The following is an 18,489-nucleotide window of genomic DNA, read 5'->3' as shown; positions in this document are numbered from 1 at the left end:
GTCACAATCCACTAACCTGATGTCATAAATTAGGGACCACAGTTGAAAACCACTGAATTAAAAGATATAATGAAGCAAATTTTCACCTTATGCATGGGAAAAAATGTTTAGGGGAAAAAACAAACAAACCAAAAACAATAAGACTTACAAAACGAAAACCTTAAGTTGCTTCTGAGAAACATAAAAGACAACTTGAAGAAATGAAATGCATACTGTTTTCAGAAATGCTAAGTATATAACTTCTCCTTAATTCATAACTTTAATTATGACTTTATGAATTTATAAACCTTACTCATCCCCTCAAAAATACCAATAGATATTTTTGGGAACTACATAAGCCAATTCAAAAGTCCTGATGGAAAAATAAAATCCTGAACAAAAAGAGTAATAGAAAGAGGAGTTACCCCTTTCAGATGCTAAAACATACTTTACAACTACAGTAAAGATGGTGTGTATTGGCACATGACTAAACAAATCAGCGGGACATAATATGGTCCAAACATAGATATAAGCACATATGACAGTTTAGTGTACTTATGATAAAAATGGCATCTCAAATCAGTCAGGAAAAGATGAATTATGTGATAAATAAGCCAGACATGTAGACACTCTAGAATGTATCAAGGACTTAAATTTAGTAAATGACACTATGACAACATTCAATGAAAAAACACTGGAGAATGCTATTATAATCTCAGAGCAGGGAAGTCCTTCCTATTACTTAAAACCCAACAACCATACAAAAGATTGATAAATTTATTATTTCTTTTAATGTTTATTTATTTTTGAGAGAAAGAGGGCTGGGGAGAGGCAGAGAGAGAAGGAGACAGAGGATGTGAAGCAGGCTCCGCACTGACAGCATAGAGCCCGATGTGGGGCTTGAACTCATGAACTGTGAGATCATGACCTAGGCCAGAGTCAGACACTTAACTAACTGAGCCACCCAGGTTCCCAAGACTGATAAATTTAAATGCAAAAATAAAATAAAATACCATAAGCACATCAAAAGATAAAGGAAGTCTGCAACTTACATCAAAGTTTAAGGATTAATTTCACTTAACACAGAGTTTCTACAAATCAAAATAGAAAAAAAAAGACCAACCATCAAAAAAAAGGGTCAACTCACATAGAAGGATGTATAAATGTCTCCAAAGCATATGAAAAGACAACTGCACTCAAAATAAGGGAAATGCAAATCAAATCTACACTGAGATGCCAATTTTTACTATTAGACTGGATAACAAAGTGTGGTAACCAACTGTGTTGGCAAATGTGCAGTAAATCAGCATTTTCAGTACTGCTATCAGAAGGGCAGAACCACTGCAAAGGGTGTTTAGCGATATCAGAAATACAAATACAAATGAATAAGGCTATTCATCAAAGCATTATTTGTAACAGAAAAAAATTGGAAACAATCCAAACATCTATTAGTGAACTGGTTAAATAGATTATATAGCACATAAATATAATAGACTACCATGCAGCTTTGAAAAAAACAGAACAAATCACAACAAAAGAATTAGGAAATGCTTTATGTACAGAACATAACTCAGAACAATGAGCAAGGAGCAAAAAGGCTACCATTTGTGTAAAAAGGAGGGTAAAGAAGAGAACATATTGTATCTTTTATATATGCATAACATGTCTCTGGAAAGATACACAAAAAAATCAATAATAGTTGTTGCTTATCCAGGTAAAGGAAAGGGTAGCTAAGGGAGATAAAATAGACACTTCACTGTTGAATACTCTTTTATGCCATTTGCATTATGAACCATTTGAATGTACTGCCTATTAGAAAATTAAGTTTTCAAAACAGAAAGAAGACACGAGGCTTCTACAATTTTAGATATGTAATTAAAAGCTTTTTTTGTCAATTTTTTTGTCAATTTTTAAATCTAGGGCAAACTACAGATCATGAAAAACCTAAATAAATGGCCCTAGTCCTATTAATTTATATTACAAGACTGACCAAAATAACTATAAATCGTGAAAACACAAATACTAAAGTACCTAACAAATTACTGAGCGCTGAAGATGTCTTTTATCTACTTCAAAAATAAGCTGTATCTCTCTTACCATATTGCAAATATTTTGTCAGACTGAACTTCCTGCTTGGAAATAGGAGGAGACACAGGAAATACAAATCACTATTAGAATGAATGAGGAAAACCTTATCTTTTAAAGTTTTTAATTTAAAGTTTTAAAATGTTCTTTTAAAGTTATTAAAAAGGTAAATTCCAAAGTTAAAATAAAAAGTAAAAGGAGTTAAAGATTCCAATTTCATTCCAATGCATTTAGTATGCAGAGGAAGCAGACAGACTTTATGCATTAACACCTGTAGTAGCACAAACAAGATTAGACCTCCATGATTCTAAAGTCATTCTGTGTATGTTATCTCTTAATGTTTTGGTATATTTGTCAAATGCATCGACAGTGAAGACATTCAGAACAAGTCATGTCACCTTTGTTTTTTTAAATGTAATCACGGGTTTAAAACAAAATGATCTTCACATTCCTGTCAGCTTTCTGATCCTAATGTATGACAGCTTTTTTCTTTAAATTTTCCCCCTTTAAAATAGAAATAAAAACACGCTTTTATAGGTTTTTTTAAAATATTAAAATAGCATATGAAAAATATCTAGATTGCCAGAGAACAGAGATTCAAAAATAGTTTCTACCTCCCCCTTGCCTTTCCAGGGTTTTAAAATTAAATTATCATTAGAAGAAAAAATTAAGTATGTTTGAATTTGACCTCAATTTTTCGGGTCACTAAATATTTTTCATTTGAGGTATCAGTGATGTTCTTAGATGGCCTCAACAATAAGAGTGAGCTGGAAAGGTTTTATTTAAACACATAAATTTATACCAAGGAAAACACAATTTAAAAAATTTTCTAATCTCATGGGGCATATTGAAACAGAAGTTTAGGAACAAAAAAGTAATCTTTTAAATTTCACCCAACACAAAAGTAAAATTGTAACAATAATCCCAAGGGTAAAGACACTCATAGTGGGAGATAATATTCAAAAGATTGCTTTACCTCAAAGGAAAAAAGATCTCCAAGGCAGCTGAGAGGCCACTTTCTTCAAGTCTGTTTCTGGAATGTGGACACCAACTATACACAGGCACACTCCTTCCCCAGGACATCCTGACTGCACACAATAGCTACTGACAACAATTGAATGAACTGTGGTCGCTATTTCCAAGCATGGAAATTTTACTATCTATAGACGCAAATTTCCCTATCTAAGTTAAACGACACTTATAAACAATCTATTTAAAAACAAATTTGGTTACCAAGCACATTTTTAAAAGTCGCAACAGAAACTACCCATTTTTCTCATTTAAAGCCATCTATATGTTTCTCAATGCTTGAAATACAGGGGGAACAAAAAGAACCACACAAACACAATACATCTATGTCAAAAAGCAGAGGAAGTGTTTCTCAGGTATATGGACCATATTTTATTGACAAGCTTTTTATTTTGTCCTCATGCCTCACTCAGCCCTTGACACTTGCCCTTTGCCTTCTCTAGATAGGAGTGTGTTCACCAATTGCACCATGTTCTCCACATCCAGATTTCTCGTGCAAGTGCCCCAAATCACAGTCCCAACCTCCACCACCCCAACTCAAAAATGCCCACTCAACCTCTGAGACTCAGTACAGTAATTTCCCTGCCCCAAAGAATCCTTTCCTTTCCTTACTCAACCTGCAGGTAATCACTTTCTACAATTACATTACTTGAATTCATATTACTTGTAAGTGACATACAACACTGACAATCACTTCTTGTACTTTAAAATTCCATGACATCTTTCTCCAGACCATCTCCTTACTTCTTAGGTGTTCATCAGGTTTCTCCATCCTCTCTCTGTCCCTGGGATCTCTTACTCAGCCTATATTTACTCTGCACAGTCTGAGTTGGTCACCTTCTTCCATTACCACCTAGACACCACACCTTTCAAGTCTGCCTCTTCAACTCACATTAATCATCAACATCCTGCATTTCATCAAATCAATATCCATCCCCTCCTCTAGAACAACCACATTCCACCTCCACCACACTCAAGCTTCTGCCTTAGATCAGACTGCCAATCCACATCCAGTCCCTTATTTCTACTAATCTCCTAACTGAATTCCGTCCCATTCTTCTCAAATACTCCCTTCACTTTCAATCCTTCTTATATACTGTAGTCCAGAAAAACAGATTCTAACACTTTGGGTGGCAAGTCCTTTCATTAGAGGATAAATCCTAATTCTTGATTCTTTATTATATGTAATACACGTGTGTGTGTTTATCCATACATATAATTAGTTTCACTTTTTTTACATTAAAAAAAAGTCTTTTTCTCTATTCAGCTCCCTCCTTTAAGTGGAGTTGCTACAAATTACCATTTTCCAGCACCAACTGTCCTCACAAAACAAAGACTTTTGTACACTAATGACCTACTTCAAAAGAGCATGCCCTCTTTCAAAAAACTCAAAAATTTTAAATATCATTTGTTTAATTTATTTCAGGTAGTATTTTTAGACTGCTTCCTGCCAAATAAGTTTTCATTTTCGAAAGGAAAAGAGTTTCAGGTGTGACTCCATGGGAATATCCACATATCAAAGTATACATAACTCCTACTGACACATGATACCAATACCACATGGGGAGATGGCACTATAGTCATTATAGGCCAAAATGTATCACTTGGATGCCTTTTGCCCACACCACCCACATTTAATAGATCTTTCTTACCTTTTACTTTTGCAGTAAGCATTTCTGCAGCATTTTGAAGATCAACAGAATTGAGGTTCTGATGTTTATTCATTACAGATTTTAAAACACGGAGGAGTTCATCCAGACGTATATGAATGACTTCTTTAAAGCAATCTTAAAGAAAAAAAAAAAAGGTTTGTTTCCCACCAGGTTTCAGGAATGCAAACTATGACAGATCATTTTGAAACACACTTTAAGTAGAAGCAGTGGCCCCACAATTTTTGCCCACTATACGTTCACTTGTGTTTTCACCATTGCAGTTAGTATATATAGTTTATACAGCCTCCAAAAATTCATAATTGTTTTAAGTCAGTAAAGATTTCAGTTACAGTCAAGTTAGTACTACCTTTTTCAGTTTTCCCAGTCTAAATATGTCTCCAGATTTCCTTTGAGGCAACTTTGAGGTCAGTTTTTCCTGTTTTATAGTTTCAACCATAACATGCTTTAGAATATATATGGTAACAGAATTAAAGCTCAACAATGCCTGGTATATAAACTAATACTAAAGAACACTTACATGTCAAGTTTCCACATTAGAATTGATTCTTTGCATTAGGTAATTATTAGATTAAAAGTCATATAAGAACTACCATTTGACCTGCCCATTTTAAAAACCTGTGATATAATTTACATATGATAAAATACTCAGATCTTTATATGGTTCAATGAATTTGTGTGCTTTTAGGAAAATCGAATTTGTTGCCAATGATGAAAAATTGAGACATCATTCCAAAAATTCCAGATTTCTGGAATTTACTCTTGAAAACTCAAAATCTGGTTATAGCAGGCTCACATCCTCCTTGGCCATAAACAGCTGTAACAAAGCAGCACTGCTCTCTTAGGTACCCCCTTCTTCCCAGTCTCTACCTGTCTACCCCAAGCCTGCTCTGCTCATTTATACCAACTCTGGGCAGATGGAGGCAGGCAGGATTTTATAATCCCTGGAAATAAGGTGGCCATATGAATTATCATTCAAACCAAAACACTCTAAGCAAGTAAAAAGGGTAATGCTACCCATAATCGTGTCAGCACAATAGGCATATTCCTGGACTGTCATCCCAGGCAAATAAGAACGTATAATCACCCTAAACTTTGAAATCCCTCAAGTAATCCTCAAACATCTAAAAGGACAACCACCTTAAATGCAATACTCTGATGTAATATTCCTTTCTGTAGCCTTACATATAGCGCTAGTTTAATAATAGTTAACATTTATTAATGGGTTCCTAGGTGCTAGGCACTGTTAAAAGCACTTAAAAAGGTATTATCTTATTTAACTTTCATATCAATCTAATTAGGTAGATAATTTTAAAATACCTATTGTACAGTTGAGAATATTGAAGTACACCTAAGTTCACCAAGTTACTAAACTGTGGGGCCAGAATTTGAACCCAGAGAGTATAATTACAGAAGCCATGCTCTTAATGCTACACTGCCTCCCTATTGAAATAGCTTAAAAAGCAAACAAAACCCATTTTTTAAAACACAATGTCATCTTATACAAATTTTTCAGAAATGTTAAAAAGATAACCATCAGAAAGAAAAACTGTCTTTAGATTAAAAAACAAAAATGAAAAATTCTACCACCATCTGTCAAATATTCCATTCATTAACTACATTATCAAGAGAAAAAAAATATGTATAAGAGGTGTAGGCAAGGTAGGGAGGTAGATCTATCAGGGCAAAGGGTATTCCAGGAAGAGGCAAACAATAGTTCAGGGAGAGATGGAAGCAGAGAGAACAGAGTACCTTCAGGAGAAAACATGACTCATTCATCCAATAAATTTTAATTTTAAAGGTGCTGGCCTAAGTAGCCTTAGAATGAGTGAGTCTATAAGACTAAAAGAAAACAAAACACACAAAAGTATTATACTCTATTGTATTGACAAAGTGCTTCCAATGAGGCTTTGGTTAATGATTCTGATGTTGTTATACATATGTACTGGAATTGAACAACTGGGTAAATGGATGGTGGATGGTGGGAACCAGGAATCTCACTGTTGGCACAGAAATTCACAAATAAACAGGAAAAGGAGGCTATAAGGATCCATACTGTGGTAGATTACAGTTGGATGCTTCATAAACCCATGTTTATGGAGCACCTGGCTGGCTCAGTCAGTAGGGCACGCAACTCTTCATCTTGGGGTTGTGAGTTCAAGCCCCACGTTGGGTATAAAGATTATTTAAAAATAAAAGCTTTAAAAAACGAATTTATGTTTAGCTTAATACAGACACAGGTGGCTGTATCTAATATAGAAATGTTTATAGATATGTGTATTTACACAGGTTAGTATACACACATATATTTCTTTGATCTGTCCACTGAAAGGGCGTAAAGGAAATGAAACCTATCATTGTGAGCTTGGTTTCTAATACTGTTCTCTAATAAAAGGAAAAGGAACCAGGGCTTCTTAGAGAAAGGGATGACCCTAGGACCAGGGAAGGAAACATGCAAGATGAGTTAGAAGGATCCAGTAGAACCAGAAAGTAAGAGCTTAGAAAAACTAACCCTCACACTGAATAAGGTATGCCAAGAGCACAAAGGAGCCAACTGAGAGAGCTCCTAATGGCCAAAGCTAGAAAAATTTGAGCAACAAATAAAGTAGTACTGGATTATAACCCAAAATATAAAATAAATATAAATGAGCACATACTGACACAAATGAATAAATTAACACGTGAAAGAGAAGAGACAAATCTCTTGTGTAGAAGAATGCCAAATAATTTATGTAGATCTTTTGTCCTCAAGGAGGTGGAGCATGCACATAGTGACTTCCTTCCAAAGAATACAGTAGAGAAAAGTGAACAAAATGAGTAACTTTAAAGTAGAGAAACTTTACTATTAAAGACAGGTGATCAAGGTCAACATTAACAGTGATATACCACGTTTATAGTAATTATTCTTGATATGATCCATGATGAAAATGGCACTTCACATATGTTATCTTCCTCCTCAATATCCCAATCTAATCATGAGAAAAACATCAAATTCTAATCAAGGTGCATCCTACAAAACAACTAGTACTCCCTAAAACCGTAAAGGTCATCAGGGCGCCTGGGTGGCTCAGTCAGTTACGCATCCAACTTCAGCTCAGGTCATGATCTCATGGTTTCTGGGTTGGGGCCGCATGTCCGGCCTTGTGCTGACAGCTCAGCGCCTGGAGCCTGCTTCAGATTCTGTGCTTCCCTCTCTTTCTGCCCCTCCCCAGCTCACGGTCTATCTCTCTCTCAAAAATAAAATAGACATTAAAAAAAAAAATAAATATGGGAATGCAAGCTGGTGCACCCACTCTGGAAAGCAGTATGGAGGTTCCTCAAAAAACAAAACATAGAACTACCCTACAACCCAGCAATTGCACTACTGGCCATTTACCCATGGGAAACAGGTGTGCTGTTTCAAAGGGACACATGCACCCCAATGTTTATAGCAGCCCTATCAATAATAGCCAAAGTATGGAAAGACCCCAAATGTCCATCGATGGATGAATGGATAAAGAAGATGTGGTATACACATACACACACACACACACACACACACACACACACACACAATGGAGTATTATTCAGCAATCAAAAAGAATGAAATCTTGCCATTTGCAACTACGTGGATGGAACTGGAGGGTATTACGCTAAGTGAAATTAGAAAAAGACAAAACTCATATGACTTCACTCATATGAGAACTTTAAGAGACAAAACAGATGAACATAAGGGAAGGGAAACAAAAATAATATAAAAACAGGGAGGGGGGCAAAACAGAAGAGACTCATAAATATGGAGAACAAACTGAGGGTTAATGGAGAGGTTGTGGGAGGGGGGATGGGCTAAATGGGTAAGGGGCACTAAGGAATCTATTCCTGAAATCACTGTTGCACTATATGCTAATTTGGATGTAAATTTTTAAAAATAAAAAATAAAATTTAAATAAATAAATAATAAAATAAAATAACTGTCAAGGGCATCCAAAGTGAAGAAAGTCTGAGAAACTGTCACAATCACGAACAGCCTAAGAAGACATGAGAATTAAATGTAATATGATAGGATCCTAGAAGAGAAAAACAACATTAGGAACAATTTATGGCAATATGAATAAACTATGGGCTTTAATCAATAGGAATGCATCATTAGTATCAAATATTGGTTCATTAACAGATGTACTCTACTAATGTAAGATATTAATAAATAAGGAAAACTGGGTATAAGAATATATGGGAATTCTCTATACGATCTTCTCAGTTTTTCTGTAAATCAAAACCTGTTCTAAAAATAAGGTCTATTTAAGCCAAAGTATGGAAAGAGCCCAAATGTCCATTGACAGATGAATGGATAGAGAAGATGTGGTATATATATACAATGGAGTATCAGCTAGCAATCAAAAAGCATGAAATCTTGCCATTTGCAACAACGAGAATGGAACTAGAAGGTATTATGCTAAACGAAATAAGTCAGAGAAAGACAAATATCATATGACTTCACTCATATGAGGAATTTAAGATACAAAAGAGATGAACATAGGGAAGGGAAGCAAAAAGAATATAAAAACAAGGAGGAGGACAAAACGTAAGAGACTCAAATACAAATACACACACAAATCCCACTCCACACACCCCCCACCGCCCCCCAAAAACAGTCGCAGTAATGAGCAAAGCAAATGAGGTTAGTAACTGTTCTTCCCCAATACAAAAGAAAGCTGTAAGTGGCTAATTGGTGTGATAGAAAATAATGGATTCAGGGGGGGCCTGGCTGGCTCAGTCAATAGAGCAGGCAACTCTTGATCTCAGGGTTTTTCACATCAGGTGTGGAGCCTACTCAAAAAAAAAAAAAAAAAAAAAAAAAAAAAAGAATAGACTTAGATCAAGAAACCTGGGTTCCAATGCTTGATCTTCTACTTCCTTGAAATAACCATATGCAACTAACTCTTAGTTTGTCTAATCCCTGATTTATCATCCATAGAACAGAATTAGTAAGAACACTGTTCTAGCTACTTTGTTATTGTGAATGTCAAATAAATGAACAAAAACAAAACTGTTTTACTGACTTAATACACATAAATAGCTATTATTTCTGTTAAACCTGTAAGCCAAACTAAATACCTTTGACAATAGATTTGTCTCACATAGAATTACATTCAACAACAAATACACTTACAACAAGGTCCTACAATATTTTGGCTAATGGAAAAGAGACCTTAAAGTTTAAGTTTCAATTTCATTTTACATGTACATTCTAAATTAATGAATTAACTGGAAATAAAGTTATTATTAAAGATATATTTTATAATATTTCTATTTTTATCACGTTATAGTATTTAATTTAGTCATATAACTAAATACAAGACCATTTTTAAGTTTTATAGTGCCCACATTGTAAATGCAATGAAATTTATACTACAAAGATATTCAATATGCAGTATTATAACATTCAGCCAAAATCTTAATACTAGTTATCTAGAAGAGTAAAACTCCTGTATCCCAATGTTTGCTTGTTTATCTACCATCCCTGTAATATGGTAATTTGAATTTTAATTTATCGTTTCACTCATTTGTGCCACTTATTTTCGGCTTCATTCAGCTTATCAAGTGAAAACAGATTAGCTAGCTCCATTTTTTGGTTCTCATATACTAACACAATACCACAGTGTTTATACTGCAAACACTTCATGGAAATGCTTAAGTAAATAAATGAAAAAACTATGGTGTTTTCCTTGATTTAAAAAAACTGACAATAATTTTTAAAACCAGTCTTGTTAATTCAGCTTAACCTCTGTGGGAAAGCAATGAAAACAAGGAGGAAAATAAGTTTCAGAACATATCACTAGGAAACTCCCCTTTTTTGCTGTAATGACTTCTGAATTTACATGATAAAAGCAAAGCCTGAACAGCAGCTTTCTTTATCCAGCCACTTGGGGATTATAAAACAAATAGCTGACGTTCAAAAACATTCATTCTAAGAGCTTTACGAATATGAACTCTAATGTTCACAACATCTCACTGATGTAGGTACTATTATTTCCTTTCAACAGATGTAGAAACTGAGGCACTGAGAAGGTAAGTAACTTGCTCAAGGCTATATACAACCAGCAAGTGTCAGAATGAGGATTCCACCTCAGTGTTCCACCTCTAGAATTGTGCTCTTGATCACTAGGATACATTAACATGATTAAAGAAGTTATAGCTTAATGACAGGTGATCTGCAGTCTGTGATTTAACAGACTTTAACTTCTAATCAAATATGCCAGTTACTATTATAAACGGTGTTAAATTATATAAACCATTCTAGGCAAGTGCAAAAAAACAGTCTCCTAAGAGCTGGTACATGTGTCATGAATAAGCTACCTATATTTCACACTTCATTCCTCAAAGGTTCACTTCTAAGTCATAACCTATCAACATTTACCTGAACTTCTCCTAAGTGCTATCCATTAGAAATCACTTCTGGAGAGGTTTCCTTCTAAAAGAACACAGTAGGAGGACATATCTAAGACTAGCAACCTAATGTTTTCAATATTTCACAAAATTTCTGGCACAATATAGAGGATGAAAGCTAAATATTAATATAAATATTAAGTATTAAGTTAAATATAAATATTCATCAATGGTAAAATAAACACTCATTGATATTTGTTGAAATAAATTTACACATTCTCCTATATATTCACCTGAGGAAATCTTAATTAATCAACAAGACAGGATTTCAATTGAAACTCTGAAAATTTATGCAGAACTTCCCTGTCACGACTGAATGTATTGGTTAATGGCATTAAATTTTTTTTTAAGTTTATTTGAGAGAGAGCGAGCACGTGAGCGAGCAGGGGAGGGGCAGAGAGAGAGGGAGAAAATCCCAAGCATGCTCCATGCTGTCAGCAAAGAGCCCAACAAAGGGCTTGAACTCACGAACTGTGAAATCATGACCTGAGCCAAAAGCAAGAGTCAGACGCTTAACCCACTGAGCCTGAGCCACCCAGGTGCCCAAGCATTAAACTTTTTATCTAACTTCTCCTATTCAAAAAAATTTGCTTTACAAAGTTAACATAACTCTTCTGACTAAAGTTCTGCCAAATTCAGGACCTACACAGAAATCATCAGAAGTTATCACTTATAAGATTCAGTTATATTTTTATAAAATAAAAGTGATACACCCTTAAATTAGAAAGTTCTTTTTTAATTAGAGAACTTTATTTGAAACAGATGATAAAGTTTTATCTTCCTTTCTAGCCTATTTAAGGAACAAAACAGGGGCGCCTGGGTGGCTAGTTAAGCATCTGACTCTTGATCTCGGCTCAGGTCAAGATCTCACAGTTTGTGAGTTCAAGACCTGCATTGGGCTCTGCACTGACAGAGGGGAGCCTGCTTGTGATTCTCTCTCTCCCTCTCTGCCCCTCCCCTGCTCTCTCTCTCTCTCAAAAATAAACAAACATTTGAAAAAATAAAGGACAAAACAAAATAAGGCACCATTGTCACAACAGTAAACTTTTATTAAAATCCATCCTTAAAATAATGTTACATAATAAAGAAGATGTAAGAAGTATTAGACTAACTACTGATTTTCCTTAAAATATATTTTACAGTGGCAATGGACCCTTCTAAGTGCTGAGTGCAGAAAAATTAAGTAATTTGCACTATTCTTTCTAATCTAATTAAAAAGCCTTGCACCTTTCAAAATCACTGTTGAATCTCCTTGAATGGTGTTTACTTGGAAATGAGGAGGTATGCCACAGAGTTTAAGATTATTGTATGAACTAGAACAACACTTATGAATCTGTTCTTTGGAATTCAGAACACATTATTCCTCAGGGGGACAGCTGTGAACTTGAGGTAGTTTATACAGCACATACGTTAATCTGCAGTGTTAGATATAAACACAGACAGTATATGTATAATAGAGTGCATTCAGCATTTTAATATAAAATGTAAAATTTGGCCTTGTAATTATTCATACTGCACCTTAATAGCACTGGATAGAAATCTAAAACTTCAAATTCCACATGTGCTAGTTATATAAGAGAAGAGGATAACCTCCTCCTGGAAATAAACAGTGGTCAGAGAAGCAGCAAACTCTATCAGTCATCCTATCTAAGTATGTGTTTTCAAAGTCCTCTGATGTCGCACATTAAACTCTCCATTTTTATTTGTAAATAAAAAGAGCAAAAACAAACTGCATACCTATCTTTCATATTACCACAGAGCTCTTTGGTAGATGCTTATTTCTGTCATCAGTTCCTCAACAACTATGGCAATATGAGTTTCACATTCTCACTTGGGAAATTTTCACAAATACCACACTTAAGATAGTTATCATGAAATTCACCTTTAAAAAATCCTATGGGGCACCTGGCAGCTCAGTCAGTTAAACATCCAACTCTTGGTTTCAGCTCAGGTCATGATCTCACGGTTCATGAGTTCAAGCCTTGCACTGGGCTCTGTGCTGACAGCATGAAGCCTGCATGGGATTCTCTCTCTCCCTCTCCCCCTGCCCCTCCCCCACTCCCACTGTGTCTCTCTCTCTTTCAAAATAAATAAACTTTAAAACTTTTTTAAAAATAAAAATTAAAAAATTCTATAGACTGATGGGAGGCAGATGTCCTCTAAAATGCATTATATAGTTTAAAGACATATACTTAACTGTCTTCTCTAGCTCTGAACTCTTCAATATTCAGAACAATGTAGAATCTCCAATCAAATTTTGGGAATCACAGAATTATAAAACTGATAGCATCTGGTATAGCACCTCATTCTTAAATCATTAAGTGACTTAAACCATATTCTAAAACTAGTCAGTAGCAGAACAAGGCCTAGAACCTAGAAAATGTGATTCTCTTTCCAGAGCTCTTCTGCCATCAATTACTGACGATTTTTATCAATTTGTATAATTGCGCTGGAAACTGATCTGCTAGTTCAAATCAAAGAAGGGCATGAAAGCTATATACTTCAAAAGCAACTTAACAGGATTCCAAATAGACTAAGAGTTCCTACTTCTAGGTAAAATTTTCTTAAATTTGCTCTGATAACTTTTTCTAGGTTTCTTTTAATGCTATAGAATTAAAAAATATTTACAGTTCAAGAATTCATCTGAATGTTCTTGAGATTGATAAAGATCAAATGTCTATGCCAGCACCATCCAATAGAAATTTATGCAATAGTGTAAATATTTATATCTTCCACTGTCCAAGATGATAGCCACTAGCCACATGTGGCTAATAAGCACTTGAAATGTGGGTACTGCAACTGAGGAGCTGAATTTATGTTAAACAGCCACATTTCTAGAGATTACCATATTGGACAGTGCAGGTCTAGATAATCTCCACTAAAAACAGAACTGGTTGATGAAATAATGAAGACTGAGTGGTATTTTTAAAGTACTTGCCATGTGAAGCAGTTGAGACACCAAGGAAAGAAACACCATTCTGCATTTATAACCTCCAGATTCCAAACGAAATCACTATATATCAGCAATGAGAGGTTGATGAAATCACACAACCTATGTTATACATACAACTCATCTGTGAAATGGGGCTAAAAGTACCTGTCTTTGGGGGCACCTGGGTTGCTCAGTCTGTTGAGCATCAGACTCTTGATTTTAGCTCTTGTCATGATCTCACGGTTCATAGGATTGAGCACCACATCGGGCTCTGCTCTCATAGTACAAAGCTTGCTTGGGATTCTTTTTCCCTCTCTCTTTGCCCCTCCTCCACTCATGCATGCTCTCTCTCTCTCTCAAAAATAAACATTTAAAAAATAATAAAAATAAAATTCCCTGTGACTTAATAAATATGGAAATAAAATGGAAATCACTATGTTTAAAAAAAAAAAAAAGGTACCTGCCTTTGTGGAACTCTGTGATTAAATGCTGTTTCCCTGTAAAATGTAAAGCACCATATATAATTACGTATCATTTCTAGAACTAGTTTGAGAAAAAGGAAAACGTGGCTATAAACCAATCACAAAGCTGCTAATCCAAGCCTAGCCTCAAAAATATGAACACCGGAAGCAACAGTCAACTGATTTTGCATATCATTGCCTCATGACAGGTAACGTATATAAAGAAAATGGTATTCAGATTAAACCAAAAAGTGATTTAACTGTATACCTACATTCTGTATTCTTAAAAGCTAACTTTTCAGCAATTTGAACAGCCAATTGATATGAATTAAAGGGTAACAATGCCAATAATTTGGCATCCTTCCTCTTAAGGAGTCAAAAGACAAAATATTGACATGGCCACTGACAAGGCTCTGTCACTCCAAAAGGAAAACAGTGAAACAGCTCTCTATCTGACCAGTTTACAACTGTGGTGGAATAAAGAACAGCAGAAGTCCAGGGAAATTTCTCAATACCCAGAAGACAAAAGTATGGCCCATGTCTAATGCATAGGTATATAATAACACCATATTAAATAATTACAGAATTTTAAACTTTTTATCTGCTTTCCTGAAGATTATATCTTGTGTGATTCTTATAATAATTCTGTTAAGGAATAGTCTGATACTCTAACAAGCTAGAAATCATGACTAAGATTAGACACAAACATATTATTATGTAGCATTCTTATTATATATAATGAGGTGAATTTATATATTTATATATAGTCCCTTGTTTAAGAAAAACAAACAAAAAAATTTCTACCGACTCAAAACTAGTATATTTCTGGATCTTGATAACAAGGATCCAAAGACAGAAAATAAATTCTTGTTAAATCCAAGGTTTATTTTGAGATAGCATACACATATCCTTTTAACTCTGATTGAAGAACCAAACATTAAAATCAATCCAAGGTAAATAATGAAATAATGAAAATTCTCTGGCCACAGCTTACTAATGACAGCGCTGGTTATCCAAAAGATGGTTTTTACATTTTAAAAATTAATTTGCCAGCCATAAATGGCAAGCATTTTTATTATTAGCAATAAAATCAAGTATTTAAATTTTGAAGTACTGGCTTTCTTATTAAAAAGATAGTATCTTTACAAAATGTTAATACTAAATGTCCATAAAAACTTTGTTTCCATATGCCTCCTTTCATCTCAGGGGTTAGCCTCCTTTTGCCATATTATAAATGTTTCTCCTTTTTCACTTAGAATCAACTTTCAATCCTCTTCCTTCCTAGTCTCTGACTTGTCTATTCACAAATTAAAACTCACGTAAAAAAAACTGAAGTTAAAGAGTTGTCCAACTTGTTTTAAATTACTATCATTTTAAATCTGTGAGAGAAGAGATAAATATGCAAGATCAGGATTTTTAAATGATATCAATCTCCTGAGAACACAAATAAAAACAAAAATCGTACCTAAGAATCTTATTTATATTAATGAACATTTACTTAAACTGATACATTAAAGAAAACCATACTTTACCCTAAATTGAGGTAAATGATTTGTCAACCAAGACATCATTTTAAATTTCACTTTCAAAACTAACCCAGTTAATGAACTTACATCAAAAAGAATGACTCTTACTGTAAAATTTTCAAAACTAATTTAAAACAATTAACCCAATTAAGAACAAGCCTTTATTTAAAGCTAGGCTTTTTAAAATAAATGGCAGATAGTGTCACTTGGCAGAAATTTGTTCCCAGTATAATGCTGAAAGTATTTAAAATACCTTTTCACAATAAATTAAAATTTTATTACCATTGAATCAACTATAATTAGACTTGAAAATCAAGCTATTAAAATGAACAAGAATATAGGCAACTTATTTATTTATATATATACTTATACATAGTCCCAAAAACATGATACTAAAATTTTGAGGCTACAATTCAAGTCCAGTTATTTTGGACATTTCAAATTGAAAAATTAGGTTAGAAATAAACTCTTAAAAGCAGCATACTTGTACTAAAAGCATTTTAGTACAAGATGTGATTTTATGATATTTCTAGAACATGTATCAGAAAATGAATATTTAACATATATACAAAAAATATTTATTAAACATTTATGTTTATGAAGCCCAAGGAGGTCTCATATAAATAAAACTAGTATCTTCATTCTCTACATCCAGATCTACCATTATGAATATGGAAATGAACTACTATTTATCACAAAAGAATAGGGGCTGTATCTTTTTTATCACTGCCATCAAATATGAATATAAAACAGGCATCAAAAGTTAAAAGACTTAGAGACTAAGATCAAGTTGGGGAATGCAGATGTGTGTAACTCTTTAGAAGAATCAAGTCTTGGGCTTCATTGTCCATTTCTAACTAGACAGAGAATAAATTCTGTGACTATCCCTTAATTCTATAATAGGTTATATATGGGAGGAGCACCTGGGTGGCTTAGTCCGTTAAGCCTCTGACTTCGGCTCAGGTCATGATCTCACCGTTCGTGAGTTCGAGCCCCGTGTCAGACTCTGTGCTGACAGCTCAGAGCCTGGAACCTGCTTCAGATTCTGTGTGTCCCTCTCTCTGCCCCTCCCTTGCTTGCACCCTGTCTCTCTCTCTCAAAAATAAATAAACATTAAAAAAATTTTTTTAATAGGTTATGTAGAACAGCAAAACAGAATTGTGATTTTTGAGGAACAAAACTCACTCAAATGCAGAGATTCTAGATTAAGTTTTAGGAACAATATAGAAAACTAAATCTAGGTATAAGTATCAAAAATGTAAATTATAAACATTAGTTTGCTTTTTATAGACCAATCAATGCACTGTGGTACCATTAACAAGAAAGTTACAATTTCAATGATCTAAAATTTTTCCATGTTCAAATGGGCCCAACTGCTAAGAAGCAAAGACTGAGTTTTGTTTTTTGTATTCTTATTTCCTCACATCTACCAACGCTTCTATTATGTATTATACTATATCTAATAATAAAATAGTTTACATCATAACACCAAACACCAAACATCTGTTGGGGAAGAAGCTGTTAATTAACTAAAGCAGAATACCCTGTTCCTACCACTGTGTAAGCATTTATCTGAAACTAGGCTGGCATTTAAAATTTTACCAACTATCCAGTAAGAATGCTAAGAGAAAATAATTGACAAACCTGAAAGAATAGCTTCTTTCAAATATAGTAACATATGCGAGAACTTCCTGATATCATTCACCAACTCCTTGATGTAATCCGGATCAAAAATGGAATTGGAACTTATGGACTTGAGCCCCATTTCAGGAGCTGTAACATCGGTAGAGAGTTGGCCTGATGACAAAACACGTTTTTTCTTTGTCTTTTTCTGTTTGTGAGCAATCATCCTTTCACAGAACAGTCAGAAAAACTGAAATCCTTAAGCAGAAGGGAGAAAAAAGAAAAGAGAGAAACACAAAAACTACATCAACCAGGGGAAACATTATACTAGGTTTTCACAAATAGCCCATAGCCCACCTAGTATTCTATTAGTAGTATTCTATTAACAACAACAAACACTGTATTACTGATGGCAGCAGCTTCCATTTAGTAAGTGCCATTGATCTTGACAACTCTATGATGTGCAAACTACTGTTCTCTTCATTTCACAAATAAGCAACCTGAGCTTTGTAGGTGAAATAATTTGTCTCAGTTCTCAGCTAAAAAATGATGAACTGGTACTTAAAACCCAGATCTGTCTTGTTGCCAAAATCCATTCTCTTAATAACTTCCTCTTAACTCCTAGGGTACAGAATTTTTTAAATTGTAAAAGTTATTCTGAAATGTCATTTAGAAGAATATATTCTACCACCATGACATCAGCTTCAAAAATAAAGATGCAGTATGAGTTCTGAAAAAAGAAAAGACCTGTTTTCAAA

At 34.3% G+C, this 18,489-nt stretch overlaps 1 protein-coding gene across 5 annotated transcripts in view; it reads right to left on the bottom strand.

Moving 5' to 3' along the window:
* ARHGAP29 (Rho GTPase activating protein 29) overlaps nucleotides 1-18,489 on the bottom strand; it is a 64,136-nt gene that overhangs the window by 41,001 nt on the left and 4,646 nt on the right. For 2 of the 5 annotated variants that reach the window (XM_078451641.2, XM_078451640.2), the window contains 2 exons: nucleotides 17,753-17,989; nucleotides 4,746-4,880 (listed from right to left, as the gene is read on the bottom strand). In XM_078451641.2, coding sequence (XP_078307767.1) covers nucleotides 4,746-4,880; nucleotides 17,753-17,957 — 340 coding nt within the window. In that variant the 5' untranslated portion in view covers nucleotides 17,958-17,989. Of the gene's footprint in view, nucleotides 1-3,040; nucleotides 3,166-4,745; nucleotides 4,881-17,752; nucleotides 17,990-18,489 lie in introns of those variants that run through there. The other 3 variants (XM_078451642.2, XM_078451644.2, XM_078451643.2) reach the window with 3 other exon arrangements.

The sequence above is a fragment of the Panthera onca genome, chromosome C1, assembly GCF_046562875.1.
Source record: "Panthera onca isolate mPanOnc1 chromosome C1, mPanOnc1 haplotype 2, whole genome shotgun sequence".
NCBI lineage: Eukaryota > Metazoa > Chordata > Mammalia > Carnivora > Felidae > Panthera > Panthera onca.
The sequence above is the reverse complement of the archived record's forward strand: the minus strand, read 5'-3'. Positions and strand labels throughout refer to the sequence as shown.